Below are 26461 nucleotides of genomic sequence, written 5' to 3' on the forward strand. Positions count from 1 at the left end.
GTTTTGGAGTGAGTTGAGACTCCCCAGTAACATGGGGAGTGTAAATGGTAAATCCTCATTGCAGAGCTCTGAAAGCTATGATACCAGCTTCCTACGTGTGTAACGTATCTCTGGCAGTAAATGGAATTTCCATTGCAGACTCGGGTTACAGGCAGATCCTACCTCGATGCTTTTAGCTGATTATCACTGTCTTTCTAGCGCTCATTCTCCTCTGTCTGTGGGCCTCTGGTTTCACATGACCCGTGCGTCTCACTCACCCCCGTCTCCGGTGACGAGTGGACACTCTGCGGGGCGAGGTTTCATCCACTTTTTATTTATAACCTTAAACAAACTCTGCAGTGAATAGATTCCTACTCTGGACAAACGGATCAGTGAATTAGAAACCAAATCTTTCCACCTTGAAGCAGGAGAATATTTTGCAGACGGAATCCAAGAAATAAATTCTTTCAAAAAAATGCACCCACATTGGGCAAATATTATACAAATAAATTGGATCCAGGAATGGGATATGTCTACCCACGAGATGCAGAATAATTGGGATGTGGGTGGATGGGGAGAGGATCCCACCTGGATCTGATGTTCTGAGAACACAATAAAAACACCCCTACCTTACGCAGGCGATTGGCAATGTAAGGGTTAAAATCAGGACTGTGGGCCTTGTGCCCCTGGAATGGGTGGGATGTGCCAGGGGCACGGAAACTAATCAGATCAACAGCAATTACCCTTCAGTCTGCCCCATAGCTCCAGAATCAACAACAACTTACCACTGGATAGTGCCTTTAACGTACCAAAATGCCCCAAGCTGCTTCACAAAGCAATGTCTCACAACTTAGGGAGACATACGGGAGAACAGCCAGAAGATTGACCCTAATGTCAGGGGGATTAGCAGGATAAATGAGAATAGGGCCTGGGTGGGATTGTGGTCGGTACAGACTCACTGGGCCAAATGGCCTCCTTCTGTACCGTAGGATTCTACGATTGATCAAAGATCTTAGTTTTAATGAGCATTTTGAGATTTTAAAGGAGAATAGAACGATAGAGAGATAGAGGGACAATAGAGAGAAAGACAGGATAGAGAGATAGAGACAAAGAACAAAGAGAATTACAGCACAGGAACAGGCCCTTCGACCCTCCAATCCTGCACCAACCGTGCTGCCTGATTGAACTAAAACCCCTTATCCTTCCGGGGACCATATCCCTCCATTCCCATCCTGTTCATGTATTTATCCAGATTCCCCTTAAAAGTCACTACCGTATCCACTCCCACTGCCTCCCCCAGCAACGAGTTCCAGGCACCCACCACCCTCTGTGTAAAAAACCTGCCTCGCGCACCTGCTTTAAACCTTGCCCCTCGCACAATAGAGAGCTAGAGAGAGATGGAGAGAATAAACAGGGTAGAGAGGTGGATAGGTTAGAGAGGGAGAGACAGCAGACAGATTTAGGGAGGAATTCCAGAGTCTGGGGCTAAAGGAGTTGAGGGCGTGGCAGCCAAAGGAGGGCAGAGTTAGAGTGCTGAGGTTTTGGAGGTTGGCGGGACTGGGTGGTGAATATTCCTGGCTGCCGGATGTTTAGGAGAGACGGGAAATGAAGAAAAGCGGGAGTGACAGTACTGATAAAAGATCGTATACATTGCTGGACAGAGGGAATGTTCCAGAAGGAGCAAGGACAGAATCTCTCTGGTTACCGATAAGGAATGGAAAAGGTGCAATAAGATTGATTGGTGTAGTATACAGTCCACCAATAAGGGAAGGAATGCAGAGAAACAGATTCACAAAGAAATCAAGAGGGGGACAGGAATTATAGAGTCATTACAGCGAGGTACATCAATTATCCCAAAATAGACTGGAATAGGGATATCGCAAAGATCAAAAGGGATGAGAGTTCCTGGAATGTGCTCAAGATTCAGGTGTGTGGGTTAGGCTGATTGGCCGTGATAAATTGCCCCTTAGTATCGGGGAGATTAGCAAGGTAAATACGTGGGGGCGATGGGGATAGAGCCTGGGTGGGATTGTTGTCAGTGCAGGCTCGATGGGCCGAATGGCCTCCTTCTGCACTGTAGGGATTCTATGATCATCAAGTTTACGGCAATAAAACATGGGACTGAGGTTAGGTCGAATGCTCTTTCAGAGAACCAGTGCTGACTCGATGGGCTGAATGGCCTCATGCTACACTGTGAAGATCCAGTGGTTAAAGGTGTCTTAAAAGCACAAGCTGTTTATTCACAGTGGGAATGGGAGGGTGGGGATGGTGGGGAATCTTGGGTGGGGGGGGGTTCTTTTATGAACAGGTGCCCCAATGTAGAGCTTTGTCCAATGGGATTCCGGTTACAGCCCCTCTCTCCTCAGGAATTAACTTTATGATTTAGCAGGAAACTGAGCAGCTCAGCAATTTCTCACCCGTGGATTCCCCAACCGCATGCGGGCCAAGTCATTCAGTCGCCACCCTTAACAATCTGACTAACAGCGGCAGTGGAAGTTGCTAAAGTAAAGCACAAAGTCTGGGAACAATGCTGGAGTGACCCAGGCTGGCGCTGGCGATAAGGCAGAAGAGAAACAAGCATTTACTTTGGCGAGCGCAGAATGGGTGGCCCCTCACAGAGCCGTGCCGAGGCTATCCTGGCAGCGGCTGGAGGCTTTGATGGATTTCTGTATTCAGCCGTTCCGTGCTCAAGTTTCAAAAGGCTTTCTCCAGAGTGCCGGCTAGTGTGGCTGTGTCGGAGCCGAGCCACTGGCTGTGCTTAGCCAAGAGCGACAGAGTTCAAAACAGGAGCCAAACTCAGCCTCTAACTGAGAGAATCAGCCCGTGCTTTGTCTCAGGCGGAGGGGGCTACGGGGAGCAAAGAAGCATTCCCCCCCACCCCCCCACCCCACCCCCACCCCCACCCAGGGCTGATTCTTTTGTTGTGGTTGTGAGGTTTGGGGGGGAGGGAGGTGGGGTGGGGGGGGGGGGGGGAGGGAGGGCAGGGAGGGGGAGGCAGGGGGCAGGGGGAGTTGTGGGGTGGGTGGGTGGGAGGGAGTTGAGGAGGGGTGGTTTGGAGTGGGACAGGAGCCAGCGCTGTTTCCAGGTCCCAAACTCACCCCCAGGAGGGAAACAGCCACTCTTCAGGGTTCCACTTGTCCACTCAGGAGAGAGGAGCCCCCATACCCTCCACACCCACCCCATCACCCCCCACACCCACCCCATCACCCCCCACCCACACCCCACCACCCTGCACCCCACCACCCCATTGTCCAATTAAAGGGTTGAGTGGTCTCTCAAAGGTGAGAGGGCCAATCAGAGGCCTTCCAGAGTGAGAGAAGCCTCAAGCTGGGCTGAAAGCAGTGGGGGGGAGGGAGCGGGGGGTAGGGGGGAGGGAGCGGGGGGTAGGGGGGGCACTTCTTCCATGAAAAAATTGTGACTTTCAACACAATGGTTGTGATTAAGTTGTTTTTTTTTGGGGGGGGGGGCGGAGTGGAAAACGGGGTTGTAAATAGTTTGACAACCTGTTCTCCTGAAGAAAATAACTCTTTAAAACGAGCAGATCTGCTTTTTAGTGCATATTTTTGTTAATGCTTCTATTTTGTGCTCTTTTATTTTAAGAAACTTTTTGAATCCGGTCTTTTGAAAGGTGATCGAGGCTTTTGCAGTTAAATTTATAAACTGAAGTGCTAACTTTTATTTTAAACGATCATAAGTTTTATGTAGGGTTGTGGGGGAGGAGTGGGCTTGTGGGGGGTGGGGGGAGCTGGGAGGGGGGCCTCCAGACAGGAGGTGGTTTCTCACCAACCTTTTTTAAAAATTCAAGTAAAGTCCAGGACAAACAACCCAGCCACACACTGACAAGCATAGAATCCCTACAGCGCAGAAAGAGGCCACTCGGCCCATTGAGTCAGCACCGACAACAATCCCATCCTATCCCCCTAACACCACGTACTTACCCTGCTAGTCTCCCTGACACTAAGGGGCAATTTTAGCTTGCACAATCCACCTACCCTGCACATCTTTGGACTGTGGGAGGAAAACCGAGCACCCAGAGGAAACCCACGCAGACATGGGGAGAACATGCAGACTCCACACAGACAGGGACCCGAGCTAAGAATCAAACCCAAGTCTCTGGCGCTGTGAGACAGCATTGCTGACCACTGTGCCACCCTGCTGCTGATATATGGTGGTGGAGGTGTGGCAGAAAGTGGGTGTTGGTGGTACATCGAAACAGGGAGGGGGTGTCTGTACGCCTGCCTGGAGATCTCTGCCCCCTCCCCATCTCCTGCCAGGTGCCCACCTCCACGCATTTGACATTCCCGCTGTTCCGTTGGGAAGCTGGACGTGGCCGGGGAAATCCAACTGGGAAATCCAAACCTTTTGCCAGTGTCTGAACCCACACCAAGTCCCAGTCTCTCGTCATACCCGTCCTCATTGGCTTAAATCACCTCCTCCCAACCCTGACAGGATGAAAAACTCTGTTCACAGTCTCTGTCTCACTCACACAAATGGATACAGATAATCTCACGCACAAACACACAAACACACATAAACATTGATGCACAGATGTAGATGTGAACACATACAGAGACACGCTGACACAGATTCACAGACACAAACATTTAAACACTCATACAAACACAGTCACAGGTACACACACATATACAAAGAGGGACACGGTGTGCATGTGTGTGCGGTGCGTATGTGTATACGTGTGTGTATGTACATACATACAATCAATGTGTTGAGTGTGTGCGTGTGTGTACATGTGCATGTGTATATGTGCACGTGTGTGTGTGTGTGTGTGTGTGTGTGTGTGTCTTGTGTACAAACATGTAAAAAGCTGGTTTGGTGTCAGTGTCTGGGACAGTCTGGGGAGGATGTTCCAGTCTCCTGGAGGGTGACCAGGCTGAGGGGCAGGTCCTCCTATTCCCCTCTGCCTCCCCTGCGGATGCTGACTACAGAACAGCACACCAGACCTTGAGCCTGTGTTTGAAGGGGAGTCTGGGGACTTGGAAAGGCTGATCAAGCCCATTCCCTCTCCAAGGCGGAAAAAACGGCTTTCTACCTGACCTCCAGGCAGATTGAGCGCAGCAGAATACCTCTCCTGATTTCCAAAAGCAACCAAGCAAATCATTGCAACATTAATCCAGTCTAAAAAACCTCTAACTCTAGCAAGCTGCTGACAGAGAGACACATCCGGGGGATTCACAGCACATCAATCCTGGATACAAGAGTCAGACAGGTCAGTGTTAGATCTCTAACCTCAGCACAAGATCAGTCTTGGATTCCTCATGACCAAGCACACTGCTGAATTCAGGTTCGAACGGACGCTTTATGTGGACCTCAAGGGATCAGGTCATCATTTAAAAAGAAAGCACAAAGAGGGGAAACATCAAAATATTGCTCTTTGTGGGATCTTGCTGTGTGTAAATTGGTTGCTGCATTTTCATTGATTGAAAACAGTCAGCAGTGTTTTCCAGCCCCTCCCACCACCGGGATTGTCCGGTTTTGCTGAAAGTTAATGGAATTTTGGCTGGTCCACCGCATCTTCCACAACACATCCCGTCACAACAGGATGGGAAAATCCCGGCCAACCTTTCTCTGGGTGCCCTGTGGTTGTGGAAGAGGCTGGAGAGTAATCAAACCCCTCCATAATCTCATCCCCCCCTATCTCTGTAACCTCCTCCAGCCCCTACACCCCCTCCCTGTTTCTGTAACCTCCTCCAGCCCCTACACCCCTCCCTATCTCTGTAACCTCCTCCAGCTCCTACACCCCTCCGCATCTCTAACCTCCTCCAGCCCCTACACCCCTCCCTATCTCTGTAACCTCCTCCAGTCCCTACACCCCTCCCTATCTCTGTAACCTCCTCCAGCTCCTACACCCCTCCCTATTTCTGTAACCTCCTCCAGCCCCTACACCCCTCCCTGTCTCTGTAACCTCCTCCAGCCCCTACACCCCTCCCTATCTCTGTAACCCCCTCCAGCCCCTACACCCCTCCCTATCTCTGTAACCCCCTCCAGCCCCTACACCCCTCCCTATCTCTGTAACCTCCTCCAGCTCCTACACCCCTCCCTATTTCTGTAACCTCCTCCAGCCCCTACACCCCTCCCTGTCTCTGTAACCTCCTCCAGCCCCTACACCCCTCCCTATCTCTGTAACCTCCTCCAGCCCCTACACCCCTCCCTATCTCTGTAACCTCCTCCAGTCCCTACGCCCCTCCGAGATATCTGCATTTTGCTAATTCTGCCCTCAGCTGAGGCTGAGAAAAGAGTGGAAATTGGAAGGAAACTCGGTTGGGTTCTCTGCTGTGTTGATGACTGTGTTGGTGTCAAATCCTGAATTGGAAATCTTTATCAACTTTGCTTCCAATTTCCACCCTTCTCAGTTCCACCTGGTCCAGTTCCCACTCTCCGCTTCTCTGCCTTGACCTCTGTCTCCATTTCTGGTGATTGCCTCTAAATTAATATTCATTATCAGCCACTGACTCCCACAGCAACCATGAATCACTTCCTCACGCTCCACACTCTGTTTGGGTTCCATTCCCCCGTTCCTCTGTCTCTGTCACATTTGTTCTCATCATGCGACATTCCACATGATTTTTCCTCAATCGAGGATTTTCCCACCATGGTTGACATGTCTCTTGACCGTATCCGCAATGTTTCCCACATTTCCCACACCCCTCCCCCTCCCATCCAGAACCACGAAGCATTTTCTTTCTTCTCACCTTCCACCCTCCAGTTTTTGTGTTCAACAAGTCATTTCCACCACCCTCCAGTGTGAGGCCACTACCACACACGTCCTACCCTCCACTCCTCTCTCAGAATCCCAAAGGGATCTTTCCCTTGTTCCACTTCTCTATCACCCCCATACCTCACTCCCTTTCCACAACGACAGGAGGTGTAACACCTATCCCTTTACTTCCTCCCTCCTCACTGTCCAAGTCCCCGAACATTCCTTCCAGGTGAAGCAGCGACTGACTCATATTTCTTTCAATCCAACATTCGCGGCTCACAATCCATCTTCGCGACACCAGGGAGACAAAACAAGGACCTGGAGACCGCTTTGTGGAACACCTTCTCTCAGTCTGTAAGCACCACCCTGACCTACTGGCGGTCTGTCATTTTAATCTTACTCTCACACTGACATCTCTGTCCTTATCCTGCTGCCTTGTTCCAGTGAAGCTCAGTGTAAATGTGAGGAACCAACAACTCATCATTCACTGAGACACTTTCCAGCCTTGAGGACTCAACATGGAGTTCACCAATGACAGACAGCAAACTCTGACCCCCTATGTTGTTTCCTTTTCTTTGCATATTTTGGTTTCTCTCTTATTTTTGCTTTCAGACACCAGCTCTCAGAATATCCTTTGTTTTTCTTGTCCCATCACCATTCCCTGGAAGACACTGGAAGAACATAAAATCTTTCCCATCTTCGTCTATCACAGTTCGTTCTTTTGGCTGGAATTCTCAGGCCATTCACGCCCTGCCGCTGCGGCCAGAGAATTTGGCGCTCAGCCAAAGCTTCATTCTCCACAGCAGGACGGGAGAATCCCACTGGCATGAACAGCCAGCGAATCCTGTCCAAAGTCTTTGCCCCACACACCCCTTGCTCAAAACATATCATGTATCTAACCTTCCTCAATTCTGATGAAAGGTCACAGACCTTCTCTGTTTCTCTCTCCAAAGATGCTGTCTAACTTGGTGAGTTTATCCAGCACTTTTTGTTTTTATTTCAGTTTTCCAGCAGCTGCAGTATTTTGGTTTTTGACAGTCTATGGGTTCGGGGTTAGAGACAGATTCAGTTGCCTATTGATTCCATATCCGACTGTGTCTTAAGCTGATTTTCGCAGACAATCATTTTGAGATCAGTAGTGTAATTTTCCTCTGTTTGTATCGTAGGGCAATACTGGTTAACAGGTTAAATAGTCACTGATTGAATGACATCAGGTATGAATGTTTGAGACTTACCATGGTTGGGAAGTATGGGCTGGTCTTGAAATTCTTCAAAGCCATTGAGCAGGTGTAAGTACCGAGGAAAAGGATAAATGACATCAAGGTGACATCGGGGACAAAATCACAACTCGCTCCAACCACGTTGCCTCCATACATCAGGCAATCCTTTCTTGACAATGAAGACCAGTCAATGCTTGTGTTCTGGGCAGAGAAGAGAAATATAGTCACTTGTCTGGAATCTACATCATTACCGCACTGTGTGACCATCTTTTTCCCACCTCTCTCGTTCTTTTCTTCTTAATTTATTCTTTTTGTGGGATTTGGGCATTTATGAGAAGGCTGGCATTTATTTCCCTTCCCTAATTGCCCTTGAACTGAGTGACCTGCAAGGTACTTCAGAATTAAGAGTCAACCACATCACAGTAGCTATGGGTTTGGAGTCACACATAGGCCAGCCCAGGTAAGGTTGGCAGATTTCTGCACTAAAGAACATTAGAGAACCAGATATTTCAATTCTAGTCTGCATGATCTCCCCGTGTCTGCCTGGGTTTCCTCTGGATGCTCCAGTTTCCTCCCACACTCCAAAGATGTGGAGGTTAGGGGGATTAGCCATGCTAAATTGCCCCTTAGTGTCCCAAGATGTGTAGGTTAGGGAGATTAGCCATGCTAAATGTGTGGGATTACAGGGATAGGATGTGGGAAGAGCCTGGGTAAGATAGTCTGGTCAGCGAGTTGATGCAGACTTGATGGGCCAAATGGCCTCTTCTGCACTGTATGGATTCTTTGATTCTATGATATATTCACTGAATTTAAAACACACCAGCTGGTGGGATTGGGACCCATATCCGCAGAGTATTAGTCTGGGAGTCTGGATCGCTAGTCCAGTAACATTACCATTCTACTGCGGTCTCTCCTGCCTTTTTGAAATGCGGAATACTCCAGGTGTGATCTCACTGAAATTCCACACAAAGATGAACACGATGTCATTGTTTTCCAATTGTATCCCTTTAGAAATAAAGGCTAGTGTTTTGTTTGAATTTCTATGACTTTCTTGGCTATTTTTAGCGATGTCTGTATCTGTACCCCCTAAATCCCAGTGCTTCTTGGCCCCATTTAGACCCTAACTATCAAGGCAGTGTGTGACTTCCTGCTTCTTCTGTAATGTGTTGTCTCATATTTATCGATCTTTTCCAGTTACCAGCCCACTCTACAATTTTATTAATGCATTCTTGCATTTTGTTGTATTTTTTCTCTGTATAACCACACCTCCAAGTTTGTGTGCCATCTGTAAATGTTCAAAATGTACTTTCAATCCTCAAGTCCAAATTGTTTCTGTAAATGGTGAATGTCAGTTGTCTAAACAGCAATCCTTCTGGAAAAGGATCTTTACCAGAGAATTTCCATTTCTCATATCCGTCTGGTGTTTTGTAACCATTTGTCCCCCGACTCCACATTCATTGACACTATACAAGTCTGCGATGCGTTACCTTATCAAAGGCTTTTTGAAAGTCATAGAATTATAGAATCTCAACAGTGCAGAAGGAGACTATTCAGCCCATTGAACCTACACTGACAACAATCCCACCCAGGCCCTATTCCCGTAACCCCACATATTTATACTGTTGGTCCCCCTGATGTTAATTTAGCACAGCCAATCAACATACCTGAACATCTTTGGAGTGTGTGAGGAAACCAAAGCTCCCAAAGGAATCGCATGCACACAAGGGGAGAATGTGCAAACTCCACACAAAATGAGCCAAGGCCAGAATTGAACCAAGGTCCCTGGCATTGTGAGGCAGCAGTGCTAACCAATGTGCCACCATGCTGCCCTTGGTTACTGCTATTGGTCATTGATATTGGTTGTTTTACTGTTAAAAATTGAGTTTGGTTGAGGCCACATTTTAAGGGATACACTTGATTAGTGACATCTGACCCTACTTTATTGTTGTTGGCCTGACAGGTCACTGTGAGACACACTGGGTATCAGGACAACACTTTCACTAACCTGGTGTTGTGAGACTTCTTACTGTCATCAAAACTAACACAGGGCAGAATTCTATGGCCCTGTCACTGTGTGGAATGAGAGTGGGGGTGGGGGGATTCAGCGAACTGTTCAAAGGTCCATTGACTTCGGCGAGACTGGAAAACCTCAGTGGTGGGAGGTGCCTCTCAGGAGGACCTCAGCTAAAGCAATCAGCGTTCAGTGCAAGCTGTGGATTGGTTGCTAGCAGCCTTACCGCTACGGTGCGAGACTCCGGGTGCATGTCCCACTCTGAAATTTGAACACAGGAATCTGGGCTGACCTTCTAGCTCCAGGACTGAGGGAGTGCTGCATTGCTGGAGGCACGCTCTTTCAGATGAGATATTGTACCAGGGCCACGTCTGCTATTGGAGGTGGGTGCTAAAGATTCCACAGTGGTGTTTCGGAGAAGGGAAGTCATCCTCACATTCCTGACCCAACATTTATCTCAAGGCCGAATGGCCTCTTCTGTAGAGTGGTTAGTGTTTCTCCAGAAGAAACTCTTCAAAATGCAGCTCATGAAAATACAACAAAACTTTCTCCAACTTATAAATCAAAGAAAGGGCTTAATAAAGAAACTTCATTAGACCAACCCTGGGCCAATCCAAACTCCCCACAATTCTACAAAGTTCCTTATTTATAGTGAATCAGCTGGTCAGCTGACTATTACCTCACTCTGTAATTGGTTCCATGTTTTACGGGGTCAGCTGACTCTTACATCTTGTTCCCATTGGATGTAATGTGACCAAGGTTGTCACCGGTTACATTCTAACAGTTAGCACTGCAGCCTCACAGCGCCAGGGACCCAGGTTCGATTCTAGCCTCGGGTCACTGTCTGTGTGGAGTTTGCACATTCTCCCCATGTCTGCATGGGTTTCCTCCAGGTGCTCTGGTTTCATACCACAATCCAAAGATGTATGGGTTAGGTGGATTGACTGTGCTAAATTGCCCTGTTAGTGTCAGGAGGATTAGTGAGTAAACATGTGAGGTTACGGGGATAGAGCCTGGGTGAGATTGCGGTCGGTGCAGACTCAATGGGCCAAATGGCCTCTTTCTGCCCTGTAGGGATTCGATGAACATTTTATCCCTTGATAAACTTTTCAGTAATAAAAGTGCAGATTATTTTCTCATGAGTACACTGCTGTTTGTCGAAGCTTGCTGTACTGAGACAAAATTGGCTGCCATATTTCCGACATTACGACAGTGTACAAAGTACTTCACTGATTGTAAAGTGCTTTAGGATGTCCAGCAGTTGTGAAAGATGCTGCAATGCTGTGGATTTTCTTTCTCTAGATCTCTGGATCAATCTTCAGCACTTCTTTGGCAGGCGTGAGAGTGCAAGAATTTATCTGCCCCTCCTTCACCCGTTAGCCCCTCAGTGAATGTTGGTTTTCCCGAGCTTTGCTTTCCCAAGCAAATGGGAGACAGATTCTCTTCTCCTTAACTGTGAGGTTTATCGGGTTTGAAAAACTTTTCAACTGAATGGAAGACCTGAAAACCAGAATGGAATGTAACTGTGGGGAGCTTCAATATAAAGCACTGCCCACTGGCAATGAGGGACTTTGTATACAATGTGAAGAGTATCTCAGTCTCCCCTGTACAATGACACTCCAAGCCTTTCATCTTCCTGCCAACTCAAAGTCTTTCTGTCATCAACCATTGATCCATAAAGGAAATTCTTGTTGTAAAGAATCTCACTGCTTCTGTACCTGTCACAAAATTGTCCCTCATGATCTCTGTAACCCTCTGTAATTTCTTCATTCCTCTAATTCTGCCCTTTGTTAAATTCATTTACAGGATGTGGGTATTACTGTCTGGGCCAGTGTTTATTGCCTCTTGAGAAGGTGGTGGTGAGCTACCTGATTGAACCATCACAGTCCAAGTGGTGTAGGTACATCCACAGTGCTGTTGGGGAGGGAATTCCAGGATTGTGACCATTCCCGATTAGCCCTAACACCTCATTTTGTGGCTTTGGGTGGCAAATTCTGTCTGATAGCACGTCTGCCTTTAGATCTTTTACTCAGCCAGTTGGTGATGCTGCGGGAAGAATTTCTTTTGCAGAGTTGCTGGAGGAACATTCCGCCATCAACTCCCAATCTAATTTTCCATCGTTAATGAGAGGTTGGCAGTTCTTCAAGCTGCTCCACATGGGGTGCGATGGGAACATCAGAGTGGAAAACCTTCCCAATTAGTGACACAAAGTTGGGCAACGCTCTCCATTTCGCGTCAAATCACAGCAACAAATGTTCTGGGGTCAGATCTAATGGACTTGTTACTTGAAAAACACTGACACCACACTTTAACCTAATCCAACAACAATTCTCATTGGATCAGTGTCACAATGCATCAACTGTAGCTCAGTGCATAGCACTCACCTCAAAGTAAGAAAGTTCACGTCCCAACACAGAGACTTGTATTTGTGAAACTTGTGATGTTGTCTACATGGACTTTAGCAAGGCCTTTGGAAAGGTACGGCATGGTAAGTTGTTGCATAAAGTTAAATCTCATGGGATCCAGGGTGAGGTAGCCAAATGGATACAAAATTGGCTTGATGACAGAAGCCAGAGGGTGTAAAGGTAGAGGGTTATTTTTCAAACTGGAGACCTGTGACTAGCGGTGTGCCTCAAGGATCAGTGCTGGGTCCACTGTTATTTGTCATTTATGTTAATGATTTGGATGAGAATATAGGAGGCATGGTTAGTAAGTTTGCAGATGACACCAAGATTGGTGGCATAATGGACAGTGAAGAAGGTTATTTAGGATTGCAATGGGATTTTGGTCAGTTAGGCCAGTGGGCTGACAAATGGCAGATGGAGTTTAATTTAGATAAATGCGAGGTGATGCATTTTGGTCGACTGAACCAGAGCAAGACTTACTCAGTTAATGGTAGGGCGATGGAGAGAGTTACAGAACAAAGAGATCCAGGCATACAGGTTCTTGGCTCCTTGAAAGTGGAGACACAGGTGGACAGAGTGGTGAAGAAGGCATTCATTGGTCAGAGCACTGAATACAGGAGTTGGGACGTCTTGTCAAAGTTGTACAAGACATTGGTAAGGCCACACTTGGAATACTGTGTGCAGTTCTGGTCACCCTATTATAGAAAGGATATTATTAAACTAGAAAGAGTGCAGAAGAGATTTACTAGGATGCTATCGGGGCTGGATGGATTGAGTTATAAGGAGAGGCTGGGTAGATTGGGACTGCTTTCTCTGGAGTGTAGGAGGCTTTGGGATGATCTTATAGAGGTCTATAAAATAGTGAGGGACATAGATCAGCTAGGTAGTCAATACCTTTTCCCAAAGGTAGAGGAGTCTAAAACTAGAGGTTTAAGGTGAGAGGGGAGAGATACAAAAGGGTCCAGGGGGGCAATTTTTTCACACAGAGGGTGGTGAGAGTCTGGAACAAGCTGCCAGAGGTAGTAGTAGAGGCAGGTACAATTTTGTCTTTTAAAAAGCATTTAGATATTTACATGGGTAAGATGGGTATAGAGGGATGTGGGCCAAATGCGGACAACTGGGACTAGCACAGGGGTTTAAAAAAAAAAGGTAGCATGGAAAGTTAGGCCAAAGGGCCTATTTCCATGCTGTAAACCTCTATGACTCTATGACTTGAGTATGTATCCATGGGATATCCCTACATACCAGTACTGAGGGAGTGTGGCACAGTTGGGTATGAGGGGCGGAATTTTAACCATGGATGTCATTCCTGATGACCTCATGGATTAGCATGTCCTTAACATACCACAGCCACCACTTCCTTTGCTTCTTCCCTTGTGATTCCAATGTAAATGTGAAGTGTGGCAGCACGCACAGGAAATACATGTGGTCACGTGGCAGGGGAAGTGTTCCAGCGCAGAAACCTGGCTCCAGTTCACAATGCAGCAGGTCTGGCTGGGATAGAAAAGAGTCTTCTGGCCAAACAGGGAGGCGCTGCATCACGGCCTACACATTTCTGTCCAGCCACATCGCCAGGGATGTAAGGCACGCGAGCACAGATGTTCCTCAAAATTAAATTTCACTTATAAATATTTCTCATGACGCTGGTTTTGTTTTGTTCATGTGAGCGTCATGATCATTGGATGAGATGAACTTATTCAGAAAGCTAAATGTATTGGTTAACATTCATGAGCTGTTAGAGTCATAATCATAGAGTCACAGAGGTTTACAGCATGGAAACAAGCCCTTCGGCCCAACTTGTCCATGCTGTCCCTTTTTTTTAAAACCCCTCAGCTAGACCCAATTGCCGGCATTTGGCCCTCTATACCCATCTTACCCATGTAACCGTCTAAACGCTTTTTAACAAACAAAATTGTACCTGCCTCTACTGCTACCTCTGGCAGCTCGTTCCAGACACTCACCACCCTCTGTGTGAAAAAATTGCCCCTCTGGACACTTTTGTATCTCTCCCCTCTCACCTTAAACCTATGCCCTCTAGTTTTAGACTCCCCTACCTTTGGGAAAAGATATTGACTATCTAGCTGATTTATGCCCTTCATTATTTTACAGACCTCTACAAGATCACTCTAAGTCTCCTACGCTCCAGAGAAAAAAGTTCCAGTCTATCCAGCCTCTCCTTATAACTCAATCCATCAGATCTACAGGGGAGGGGGTTAGGAACATTGCTTCATTGTGGAAGAAACAATGTTGTGTTTTTGCATTCATTCTTCCTCTTAGTGCGCAGTGTTGTACTCACTGCTCTGTGGGACAGAGCTGAACCTGTAGGCTCTGCGACCCCTCACTTCTCTGCATTATAAAGGATATTGTTTGGGGGCAACCTCAGTGAGGGTAACTGAAATGTTGGGGGTGAACTCAAAGCCCTGTGAGAACTCTGCCAGCCAACACTGTGAGAAGGACCCAGAGTTGGAGACTGATACTGCCCTACAGACCCTTCATTTTTTTACATTGACTGAGTGCCCTCACCACCTCCCTCCACACCCAGAACGCGCAGGAGACCAGCCCCTTCCCACTTCGTTCCCCAATGCCCCTGAGCCCATCCCACATTCCCCTCTTCACCACTGACTCAGCCTTGCCAGTCCTGAGACTCCACTCTCCCGCTCCCCTCCTTAAACAAGGAGACCTGCTGAGCTTACACACAACTACACAAAGCTGACAAGAACACCCCACCTTTAAACAATCGTGAACTGGGTGTCCGATTCCCGAGTGCCACTGACTTTATCAGGGAAGTAGAATCTCATTCCTAAAAGCTTTAATATAATGAGCATTCACGAGAGACAAATGTTTTCCAAGTAGGGACCCACCGTAGGATGGCGTGAGATCGGACCCGTTATAAACACGACTCCGGGTTCATCCCTAAATTGGAACCCAGCATCAGGAAAGCAAATTTACTCCCCCTGCCTGATGAGGTCACCCTGTCACCACATTTCCCACTCTTACAGGCCCTCCAAGCCTGCACCAATCATACCGGAATCATAGAAACCCTACAGTGCAGAAAGAGACCATTTGACCCATCGAGTCTGTACTGACCACAATCCCACCCAGGCCCTACCCCCATATCCCTACATATTTACCCTCGAACCTCCATATCTCAGGACACTAAGGGGCAATTTTAGCATAGAAAATCAACCTAACCAGCGCATCTTTGGACTGTGAAAGGAAACCGGAGTACCCAGAGGAAACCCACGCAGACACGAGGAGAATGTGCAAATTCCACACTGACAGTGACTCAAGCTGGGAATCAAGCCCAGATCCCTGGAGCTGTGAAGCAGTAGTGCTAATCACTGTGGTACTAGATATTGTTCTATCTAAACTAGACGATTCTGTGATCTGTGCTTCTCGGGTCCTGGGACAATTTTGTTTCCTGCAATCAACAGCTAAGAAAGCAGATTATCAGGGTCATCTTCCCTGAGCTTTGTGGATGAGATGTTAAATAAGAACATAAGAAATAGGAGCAGGAGTAGGCCATCCAGCCCTTCGAGCCTGCCCCGCCATTCAATAAGATCATGGCTGATCTGAAGTGGATCAGTTCCACTTTCCCGCTTTCTCCCCATAACCCTTAATTCCCTTGTCTATCAAAAACCTATCTACCCGTGACTTAAATATATTTAGCGAGGCAGCCTCCACCACTTCAACAGGCAGAGAATTCCAGAGATTCACCACCCTTTGAGTGAAGAAGTTCCTCCTCAACTCCGTTCTAAACTGCCCCCTAAATAAGTATCCCATCTGCCTCCTTTGGTGGCTATTAAAGATAGCAAGAAGTCTCACAACACCAGGTTAAAGTCCAACAGGTTTATTTGGTAGCAAAAGCCACTAGCTTTCAGAGCGCTCACTGCTCCTTCATCAGGCAAGTGGGATTTCACCAGCCGGAATTCTCTGACCTCGTCCTCACCTGGAATGTCCAACCTTCCCCGAGGCTGGGATTCTCCAGTCCCGCTGCAGTAAATGGAGTTTTGACTGAGTGCCAAATTCTCTGTTCTTGCTGGTGGCGGGGGCGGGGCGAATGAGACTGGAGAATTCCAGCCACCATAAGCATTATGTCAAAGGGCGGCAGGACAAATACCACCACCCCCCACCCCCCACCCCCCAGGGCCAGCACAGACACGATGGGCCAAAGGGCTGTCCCAATTCCGTAACCGGTGCTTCCAGAGGGCTGGGACAATTCCGTTTCCTTCAATCAACAGCTAGGTAAGCAGATTATCAGCGTCATTATCACATTGGTCCTTGTGGGATCTTGCTGTGCACAAGGTGGTTGCTGCATTTCCTACATTACAACACTGAATACACTTCAGGAAGTCCGTCGTTGGTGGTGAAGAGCTTCCAAAGATGCGATAGAAATATTCATTTTTATTTATGGCTGTCATCTGAACCAATGACCTTTTATCTCATTATTAGAAGCAGATTTTATAACAACCTTCACGAGGCATCTGGATAGATACACGAGTAGGCAGGGAATAGAGGGATATGGACTGCTTAGGGGCAAGAAAATATTAGATTAGAGAGACATCTGTGTTGAGACAGACTTGGTGGGCTGAAGAATCTGTTCCTGTGCTGTACTGTTCTGTGTTCTTTGTTCTAGATGCGCTGGTACTAAACACAAGCTTGTAATTATCGCACTGACCCCAGTTCAACTCAACACTGCCAAGTGGTCCAAAGTTCGAATTCAAAGAACAACGAACAGTACAGCACAGGAACAGGCCCTTCGGCCCTCCGTGCCTGCGCTGATCACCTTGTCCTATCTAGACCAGACTCAGGGGATATTCGGGGGGGGTAACAGGCCAGTGTGCTACAGCCCTGCACCAAGCCTATCTCCCTTCAAGCCAACAGAAAGAATTCTTACAGACTGTCGGAGAAGGGCGATGGTGGAGTCTTTTCCTGAGAGTTCCTGGCATGCACAGTCACGAGGGAGGTGACCTCACCAGCTGGACACAGTCTCTGGAAGCTACCCTCTTCCACTCAACACACGAGGCCATTCCTGACAGCTCCCACCTCGCTACTGAGTATTTGGAAACAGGAAGTTGAAGGGTCCTCCTTCTCTCGGTTCCCCTCCTCCCCTCCCCAACCCGTGGTCAAATCCCTGAGGGACCCCAGCTGTGCGCCCCACAAACACCTTCACCTGACGCTAATGCCAATGTCACTCTCTGTCCCGTCAGCACATTTTCCAAATTGGACTCAGTTCAAGTCACATCACTGAGCCAAACAATCTGTAAACCTCTGTCAGTGGTGCAAGAGGCAATAGACTCTTTCATCAGTAATTCTGATAGTTTATTGAAAAGGAGGAATATTTAAGGGGGAGGGAGAGTGTCTTATAGAGAAAGTCATTAGTGCTGACTCACTGGGCTAATATCACGTTTTAATATTCTACTTATTTTATGTCTCCTTTGATAACACCTTGTTGATTTCTTCATTAAATGATTCAACAGGGCACTGTTACACTGCTTTCCAAAAATATACTCCAACTATCATTATTGCTTTAATCGACAGAAAGATCTCCCTTGCGATTATATGAAATCTGTTACTCTATGGACCAGCTATCTGGCCTTTATTGCTAAGCATTTGCAAACAAGGTTCCATTGTGCAATGTAATGTTTTGTGCAGTAACATGAGTAGGAAGATCACAATCTAATTCGGGGCGTGTAGATGCAGCCCAGTCAAAAGCCGACAATTATCATTCCCACAAGCCCTCGTTTGATTTGTGAATGGGATCCGCCAGCCCATTCACAAAGCCACACAGTACCTAATGATGCAGACTTTCAGAGTGAATCCTTGGCCAGGTCATAGCTGGGGAGGGGTGGGGGGTGGTCCCAGTTCCAGATCAGGAGTGAATTGTCCATTCATCAGAGTGACTCAGGGGTTAAAAGGGTTAAATGATGAGGCGAGGTGTCCCAGGTTAGGTCAGTATTTTCAATTCTATCCGTGAGGGTCTGTGATTTTCGAATGCCTCTTGTATTACTGGTAAGGTATGTCTCAGTAAGCGTTTGTCCATTCGGACAGGGTTCACTGTCGCTAGGTTTATAAACCGCTCCCTTTGGTTCCAAACACTGGCTCTTTGTCAGGCTGAGGTTCCAGGTCACAGAGATTAGGGCAGCACGGTGGCACAGTGGGTTAGCACTACGGCCTCATGGCGCCAGGGACCTGGGTTTGATTCCCGGCTTGGGTCACTGTCTGTGTGGAGTCTGCACATCCTCCCCGTGTCTGCGTGGGTTTCCTACGAGTGCTCCGGTTTCCCCCCACAGTCCAAAAAACGTGCTGGTTAGGGTGCATTGGCTGTGCTAAATTCTCCCTCGGTGTACCCGGACCAGTTGCCAGAGTGCGGCGACTAGGGGATTTTCACAGTAACTTCATTGCAGAGTTAATATAAGCCTTACTTGTGACACTAATAAAAATAAATTTTAAAACTAGAATTAAAATGGGGCCCCTGTCCTGATCCCTCCGAGTGCTGCCTGTGAGATTCTGTCTGCCTCTCTCACTCACAGAGGTTGGGAGCCAGACAAGCTGGTGACCAGTTTGACCTTTGACTTCACAAAACATGAAGTGTCACATGGTGCCTCACATGAGCCGAAAGGAAAATTCTTGTTCCCTTTTGTTCTGAAGAAACAGTTTAGCTGCCAGAAAATATCCCACTGGAACTGGTCACCTCAATTCGAGATAAATGTGGCTGGTGCTCACTTCCATCTTGTGGTTAAACCAACAGGTTTAATGATGAGAGTAATTTACACTGACAAGGTCTGTATTCCTCAAAGGTGGAAGATTGAAGGGTGATGTAATGGAAAATTTTGATACGATCAAAGGGGGCGGCAGTGGCGTAGTGGCATTGTCACTGGCCTAGTTATCCCGAGACACAGACAATACTCAATGTTCTATCCCACCATGGCAGATGGGAAAGAAATCTGGAATTAAAAGTCGAACGATTGTTGTGAAGACCCGTGCTCATTAATGCCATCCTTACTTGGTCTGCCCTACACATGACTTTTGTAGAACCCCGACAGTGCAGAAAGGAGCCATTCGACCCATCGAGCTGCACTATCCCACCCAGACCCTATCCTCATAACCCCACATACTTACCCTAGCTAGTCCCCCTGACATTAAGGATCAATTTAGCACGGCCAATCCACCTAACCCACACATCTTGGGACTGTGGGAGGAAACCCACGCAGACATGAGCAGAACATGCAAACTCCACGCAGACAGTGACCCAAGGCTGGGAGTTGAACCTGGGTCCCTGAAGCTATGAGGCAGCAACGTTAACCACTGTGCCCTCCTGCCGCCCCATTGCTGTGGCCTTTTTCAAAGTGATTAGCAGCGTGATCTATTTCAGCTCTTTGTGGAACTGAGGGGCAGACACTCCTCCAGAGTGTGCTGTCCCCTCATCTGTGTCTCGTTCCCCCTCACTTGAGTGTTGGAGCCACGGAGATGAATGGATCACAGTTGGGACGGTGAGTGAGTTTGGGCCTGTTTTGACCCAGGTCGACAGACGGCTCAAAGCACCCATTGTGAGAGGAAAACAATTGGGAATATAACCACTTTCCGCAAAAGATTGTTAAAGAAAAGAAACAGCAGTGTCGGAACAAACACGGGGCAAAATAAACAGCTGCTGTTAAAAAAAGTCTATAAATATTTCAGAAGCTGCAATCCTTAAAATGGAATTAACAACCAAACATCAGTCAAGGAGAAACAGTCCGATCAGGATATTTCCAGGAACGTTACATTCCCATCGGTGAATTGCAGGTTACCCGGATCAAATCCAAATATATTTGGAACCAACTCTGATATCCCCCCATTTGCTTCTCCACAAAACCAGTTCCCTCCAACACAATAGAATCGTAGAATTCTATAGTGCAGAAGGAGGCTATTCAGCCCATCGAGTCTGTACTGACCATAATCCCATCCAGGCCCCATCCCCATAACCCCATGCACTTACCAAAGCTAGTCCCCTTGGGCAATTTAGCATAGCCAATCAACCTAATCCGCACATCTTTGGACTGTGGAAGAAGACCAAAGCACCCGGAGGAAACCCATGCAGACACAGGGAGAACATGCAAACTGCACACAAAGTCACCCGAGGCTGGGAATCGAACCCGGGGTCCCTGGATCTGTGAGACAGCAGTGCTAACCACCATACCACCATGCTACCCCAATAGAGTGATGGGGATGTTTCCACCCCGACAAAAATCAATGGAATTTTGGCTGCATCTCCAAATTTTCCGTTCCCTCCATGACACTTCCGGAAAATCCCGGCCAAATTTTACTGGCTTTCACCAAAGAGATGTTGACAAGATGACCCAGCCTGAATCTCGAAACAACACCACCCTACATTCATATAATGGCTACGATAAGCAAGAAAGGATTCAACATAAAGCTTCAAAGTTACAAAGAATTTTTGATCGAGCGCATGAAGGAAAATTAGAAGGAACCAGAGAACCAGGTGCTACAGGTTAAACATGACTGGCTAAAAGATCAGAGGGGCGATGGGGAGAATGTTTTTACATAGTGAGTTGTTTGAGTTATAAGGAGAGGCTGGATAGACTGGGACTTTTTTCTCTGGAGCGTAGAAGGCTGAGGGGTGATCTTATAGAGGTCTGTAAAATAGTGAGGGGCACAGATCAGCTAGATAGTCAATATCTTTCCCTAAAGGTAGGGGTGTCTAAAACTAGAGGTTATAGGTTTAAGGTGAGAGGGGAGAGATACAAAAGGGTCCAGAGGGTCAATTTTTTCACACAGAGGGTGGTGAGCGTCTGGAACAAGCTGGCAGAGGTAGTGGTAGAGGCAGGTACAATTTTGTCTTTTAAAATTGCCTTTGCATGAGTACGATGAGTATAGAGCGATATGGGCCAAACGCAAGCAATTGGGACTAGCTTAGGGGTTTAAAAAAAAGGGCGGCACCGACAAGTTGGGCCGAAGGGCCTGTTTCCATGATGTAAACCTCTATGACTCCATGCTGTGATCTGGAAGGCGTTGCCTGAAAGGGCGGATGAAGCAGATTCAATAATAACGTTCAAAAAGGGATTGGATAAACATGGAAGGGAGAAATGTTGATTGACTATGAGGACAGAGCAGAACGGTAGAACTAATGGGGCTGTCACAAGCATGGTGGGCCAAATGGCCTCCTGGGCTGAATGAAACATCCCAAGGCAACTCCCAAGAATGATTTTCAAACAAGAATTGACATTCAGCCACATGAGGAGATATGGGGACAGGTGACCACAAACACTTGGTTAGACAGGCAGGTTTTGAACAGAGTCTTAAAGGAGACAAAGAGAAGCAAATGAACAATAATAATAACAGATTCTGTCAGCGTCTACATGTGGATTCATCGCCTGCTATAAACCCAGTCCCAGTGTGGCATTAGTGTACCTTTAAGAGATTTTTTTTTTAAATCAGGTCCTCCCAGCTCAGCCTTAGCTGATGTCAGTGTTGCTGAGCTGCTTCCTTTTATTGCAACTCATGTGATTTAAATGGGATTGTTCATGTTTATTCTGGGATTAGTTTCATGGTCCTGCATAGTCAGGAGATGGGTTCCGGACAGATTCTCTTCCCTTCCTGAAAGTTTAGGGGTTTTTTTTCTCTGTTTTGCTACAGTTTAAGTTTTAAGGGACATCAAGCTGGAAGGAAGTGTTTTTCTCTCTCTCGCTGGTTTTTGGAAGTTCTGCGGGTTTGCTGAAAGCCTTCCTGAGAAGAAAATCTGCTGTTGGTGATTTGACCAGAGTCTACCTGGGGTTCTGAGAAGCTGTTCTGACTTCAAACTGTTCTGGCTGTGTCAAGAGGACGAGTAGAAGTTACAAGACAGAGGGTTTTCAATTCTCCAATCGAATTCCAGTATCAAGTGAGCGTTAGTCTTTGCTGCAAGAGTTTTGTCTATGGGATGGGTTCTCAGAACATCTTAGATATATTTGTTAAGGGTTATACATTATCATGCTTGTTTTATTTTTGTTTGCAATTGATAAAAGTTATTGCTAATTGACTAGATTATGTTTGTTTTCACTGGAGTTCAACTTTTACAGATGCCCCATAGAAAGCATTCTTTCTGGTTGTATCACAGCTTGGTATGGCCTCTGCTCTGCCCAAGACCGCAAGGAACTACAAAAGGTCGTGAATGTAGCCCCAATCCCATCACACAAACCAGCCTCCCATCCATTGACTCTGTCTACACTTCCTGCTGCCTTGGCAAAGCAGCCAGTATAATTAAGGACCCCACGCACCCTCTCTTCCACCACGTACGCTCTACAGAGTGGGAAATGAGCACTTACCATCAGAGTGCCGTTGTTGTGAAGCCACAGGACTGTTGAATCTGCTGATTCAGTCTCATTCCACTGGAGACTCGAATTAGCACCTGCAAAATAACACGAGAGGGTCAGGCGACAGGAACACAAAGAACATCACCCCGCCCAAATTCTCTTCAGATTCTGCACACAGCTCCAGTATTGCACCAATTATAGGTTATCAATAAAAGCAATAACCACTTTTAATGAGTAATTATTGAAAGTGAGGATATGGTTTGTAGAGTCCTGAGAGATTTTGCTTCCCAAAGATACACTTTATTCATTAAAAATCTGAAACATTGCAAAACGTTTAAATTATTAAAACAGGAAAGTTTGACGATAGTTACATTTACCCCTCAGATTGACGCTGATTTCAGTTTAACATAACAGGCGGAATCTTACAGCCGTTCACACCAAATGGATTTTCCTGTCCCGTTGCAGTGAACAGAGATTTGGATGGACCCCAAATTCTCCATCCTCGCTGCAGTGGCAGTGGGGGCATGAACAGGCAGTAAGATCGTCCCCTACGTATATTTATATATATATAAGACTACATGTAAGTCCAAAGTTCTTTACAAAACTATGTACATTAATCATGTTGCACTCTGCATTGCTTTAATAGAGTTACACACAGTTAGGGACTGTACGCTCAGTCTGAGGGGATTTCCCAGTTACTGGCCCATTGGTTACTGTGGCTGAAAGATCTTAGATGGTGGCCTTCCCCTATTACACCTTGGTGGCAGCTGCCCAAGCTTGAGTGCCGAGAGATGGGATTTGACTCTTCTGCAGTAGTTTGGTACAGCTGAGTGTCTCACTCAGCCATTTCAGAGGACAGTTCAGGGGTAACCACATTGTTGTGGGTCTGGAGTCACATAGAACCATAGAATAGAATCCATAGAATCCTACAGTGCACAAGGAGGCCACTCGATCCATCGAGTCTGCGCCGACAACAATCCCACCCAGGCCCAAGCACTGCAGCACTGCTGCCTCACAGCGCTAGGGACCCAGGTTCAATTCCCAGCTTGGGTTGTTGTCTGTGTGGAGTTTGCACATTCTCCCTGTGTCTGTGTGGGTTTCCTCCAGATGCTCTGGTTTCATCCCATATTCTGAAAGATGTGCTGGTTAGAAACATTGACCTGAAGAGATGCCAGAATGTGGCACCTTCATCTGTCACAGTTCACCCTCTCATTTTAGCTTCTCTTCTATTTGGCCATTCACACACTTTATTCTGTCTATGGTCTGCCATTAGCAGCCTTTCCCCTGGTTTCTGTGGCTATGATTCATCTTCCATTCCCTCACCCTGCAGTATAAATATCTCCCACTTTCTCTGCCTTTTAGCTTTGACAAAGGGTCATCTGGACTCGAAACGTCAGCTCTTTTCTCTCCTTACAGATGCTGCCAGACCTGCTGAGATTTTCCAGCATTTTCTCTTTCGGTTTCAAATTCCAGCGTCCGCAGTAATTTGCTTTTCTGAAAACTGACTGCTGCTTATTTGTGACAGATTTCTCATTTAAGATACACCTTTGGAATGCAGAGTTCACCAGTCCAACATACTGCTTTTTGGTGGAAACTTAATGGGACAGTCACCAGTTATCTCCATCAGTTACCGTCCCATCAATAAACCTCCCTGCTAGGTGGGATCCATCACATCAATAACTACATTTTGCTGCATTTATTGAGGTTTGTGGTTAATGTGTTGATTATCCTTTCTCACACACATACATAAAATATCACAGAATCCTGACAAGTGCAGAAAGAGGCCATTCAGCCCATCGAGTCTGCACTGACCACAATCCCACCCTTTTCCCCGTAGCCTCGCATATTTACCCTGCTAATTCCCCCTGAGTGTCTCAATGTTTTTCAGAAGTCGTCTCATTTTGAAATTGATTCAAGTATTTTTGTGCACAGGGGGTAAATACCGATTGGATTCTGAGATACTTGTTAAACTCTGAAGCTATAGCCTGCCTTCACGGCAGGATACAGGAGGTTCAGGCAGACAGCAGACAAGCTAAGGTGCTGCTGCTACAGTTACATTCTAAACAGAATTTATTGTCTATTTAAAAATGCACCTCTCTCCTAATTCTTAGCCTTTCTTTTCATAATGGGCACATAACGTGAATTACATCTGACAATACTAAACTTTTCCTCCACATCAAAAGTCCTCATGTTGGCTATGTCTTTGAGAGATTCTCATTGTCATAACGCCTTCTACAAAAAATGCGCCATAAATAGAACATCCTGTTTTTTTTTGGACAGGATCATGGTAGCACAGCAGTTAGCACTGCTCCTTCACAGCTCCAGGGACCTGGGTTCGATTCCTGCCTCGGGTCACCGTCTATGTGGAGTTTGCACATTCTCCCCGTGTCTGCGTGGGTTTCCTCCGGGTGCTCCAGTTTCCTCCCCCAACTCCAAAGATGTGCGGGTTAGGTTGATTAGCCATGGTAAAATTGCCCCTTCGTGTCCCGAGATGCTGGGGTTAGACGGTGAAATATGTAGGGATATGGGGATAGGGCCTGGGTGGGATTGTGGATGGTGCAGTCTTGATGGGCTGAAGGGCCTCTTTCTGCACTCTATGATCACAGAACTTCCTGTGTCTTTTTGGACAGGATCACAGAAGATCTTGTGTTTTTTGGAACATCCTGCGTTTTATTTGGACAAAATCAGAGAAGATCGTGCATTTTTTTGGCCAGGATCACAGAACATCCTGCATCTTATCTTGGGCAGAATCAGTTCATAGCGCAGCAATAATTTACCCAGCGACTCATCTTTAACAACCCATGACCCACCTCCGGGTTGTGGCACTCCCCCTTTGAAAAAGCCGGCATTAAACTCGAAGATGTTAGTGAGATTGAAGCGCCTGATAAAAGTCATTGGAATCCTGGAGGGGAAGTCACCACAGAAATGTCGCAACATTAAAGGGTCACCATAGCGAGATGGAAAATCATCTGCCATTTATCTGGAATCTCTGCGGTTATACTGACACACGGCATTTCATTGCCACTGTGCTTTAATGTTGTAAGATGCTACATAGGAATTTGTAACATAACTTGCATCCCTTTGTATTTTAGCTCTCCTGATATGGAGGGTAACATTCCATCAGCCTTTTAAATTATGTTTTATATTTGTCCACCTGGCTTTCGCTAATCTCTGTAAATGGGACCGGAAATCTCTCCTATTTTTATGAACTGGAGCAATTCCAAATAGGAAGCTTTTATAAAAATTCATTTCTGGGACATGTGTGTTGCTGGCTGGCCTGCATTTATTGCCCATCCCTTGTTACCCCCAGGAGGGCAGTTGAGAGTCAACCACATTGCTGTGGTCCTGGAGTCACATGTAGGCCAGACCGGGTAAGGACAGCAGATTTCCTTCCCTAAAGGACAGTAGTGAACCAGATAGGTTTTTCCGACAATCGACAATGGTTTCATGGTCATCCATAGATTCTTAATTCCAGATATATTTTATTGAATTCAAATTCCATCATCTGCCGTGGCAGGATTCGAACCCGGGTCCCCAGAACATTAGCTGAGTTTCTCGATTAATAGTCTAACGATAATACCACTAGGCCACCGCCTCCCCAAAGCTGTCTCCTCCTCATGTTAAACTGTTCAGGATACAGATCCGAGCGTTCTGTGGTGTTGTCAACAGATTCAGAGTGAGGGGGGGCATTGGCTGACGTACCACTTGGTCAATAAGGCTCACCCTCCCACACATGGTGGGCCTACATGTGACTCCAGACCCACAGCAATGTGGTCGATTCTTAAATGCCCTCAGGGCTGGGCAATAAATGCTGGCCCACATCCCTGGAACAAGAA

At 46.8% G+C, this 26461-nt stretch overlaps 1 protein-coding gene across 5 annotated transcripts in view; it reads right to left on the reverse strand.

Annotated features, from left to right (window-relative positions):
• Positions 1-26461, reverse strand: part of LOC145347908 (electrogenic sodium bicarbonate cotransporter 1-like) — a 169244-nt gene that overhangs the window by 26102 nt on the left and 116681 nt on the right. For all 5 annotated transcript variants that reach the window (XM_080195903.1, XM_080195886.1, XM_080195878.1 and 2 more), the window contains 2 exons: positions 22638-22720; positions 7933-8118 (listed from right to left, as the gene is read on the reverse strand). In XM_080195903.1, coding sequence (XP_080052029.1) covers positions 7933-8118; positions 22638-22720 — 269 coding nt within the window. The remainder of the gene's footprint in view (positions 1-7932; positions 8119-22637; positions 22721-26461) is intronic.

The sequence above is a fragment of the Carcharhinus amblyrhynchos genome, chromosome 1, assembly GCF_965287045.1.
Source record: "Carcharhinus amblyrhynchos chromosome 1, sCarAmb.v2.hapA, whole genome shotgun sequence".
Lineage (NCBI taxonomy): Eukaryota > Metazoa > Chordata > Chondrichthyes > Carcharhiniformes > Carcharhinidae > Carcharhinus > Carcharhinus amblyrhynchos.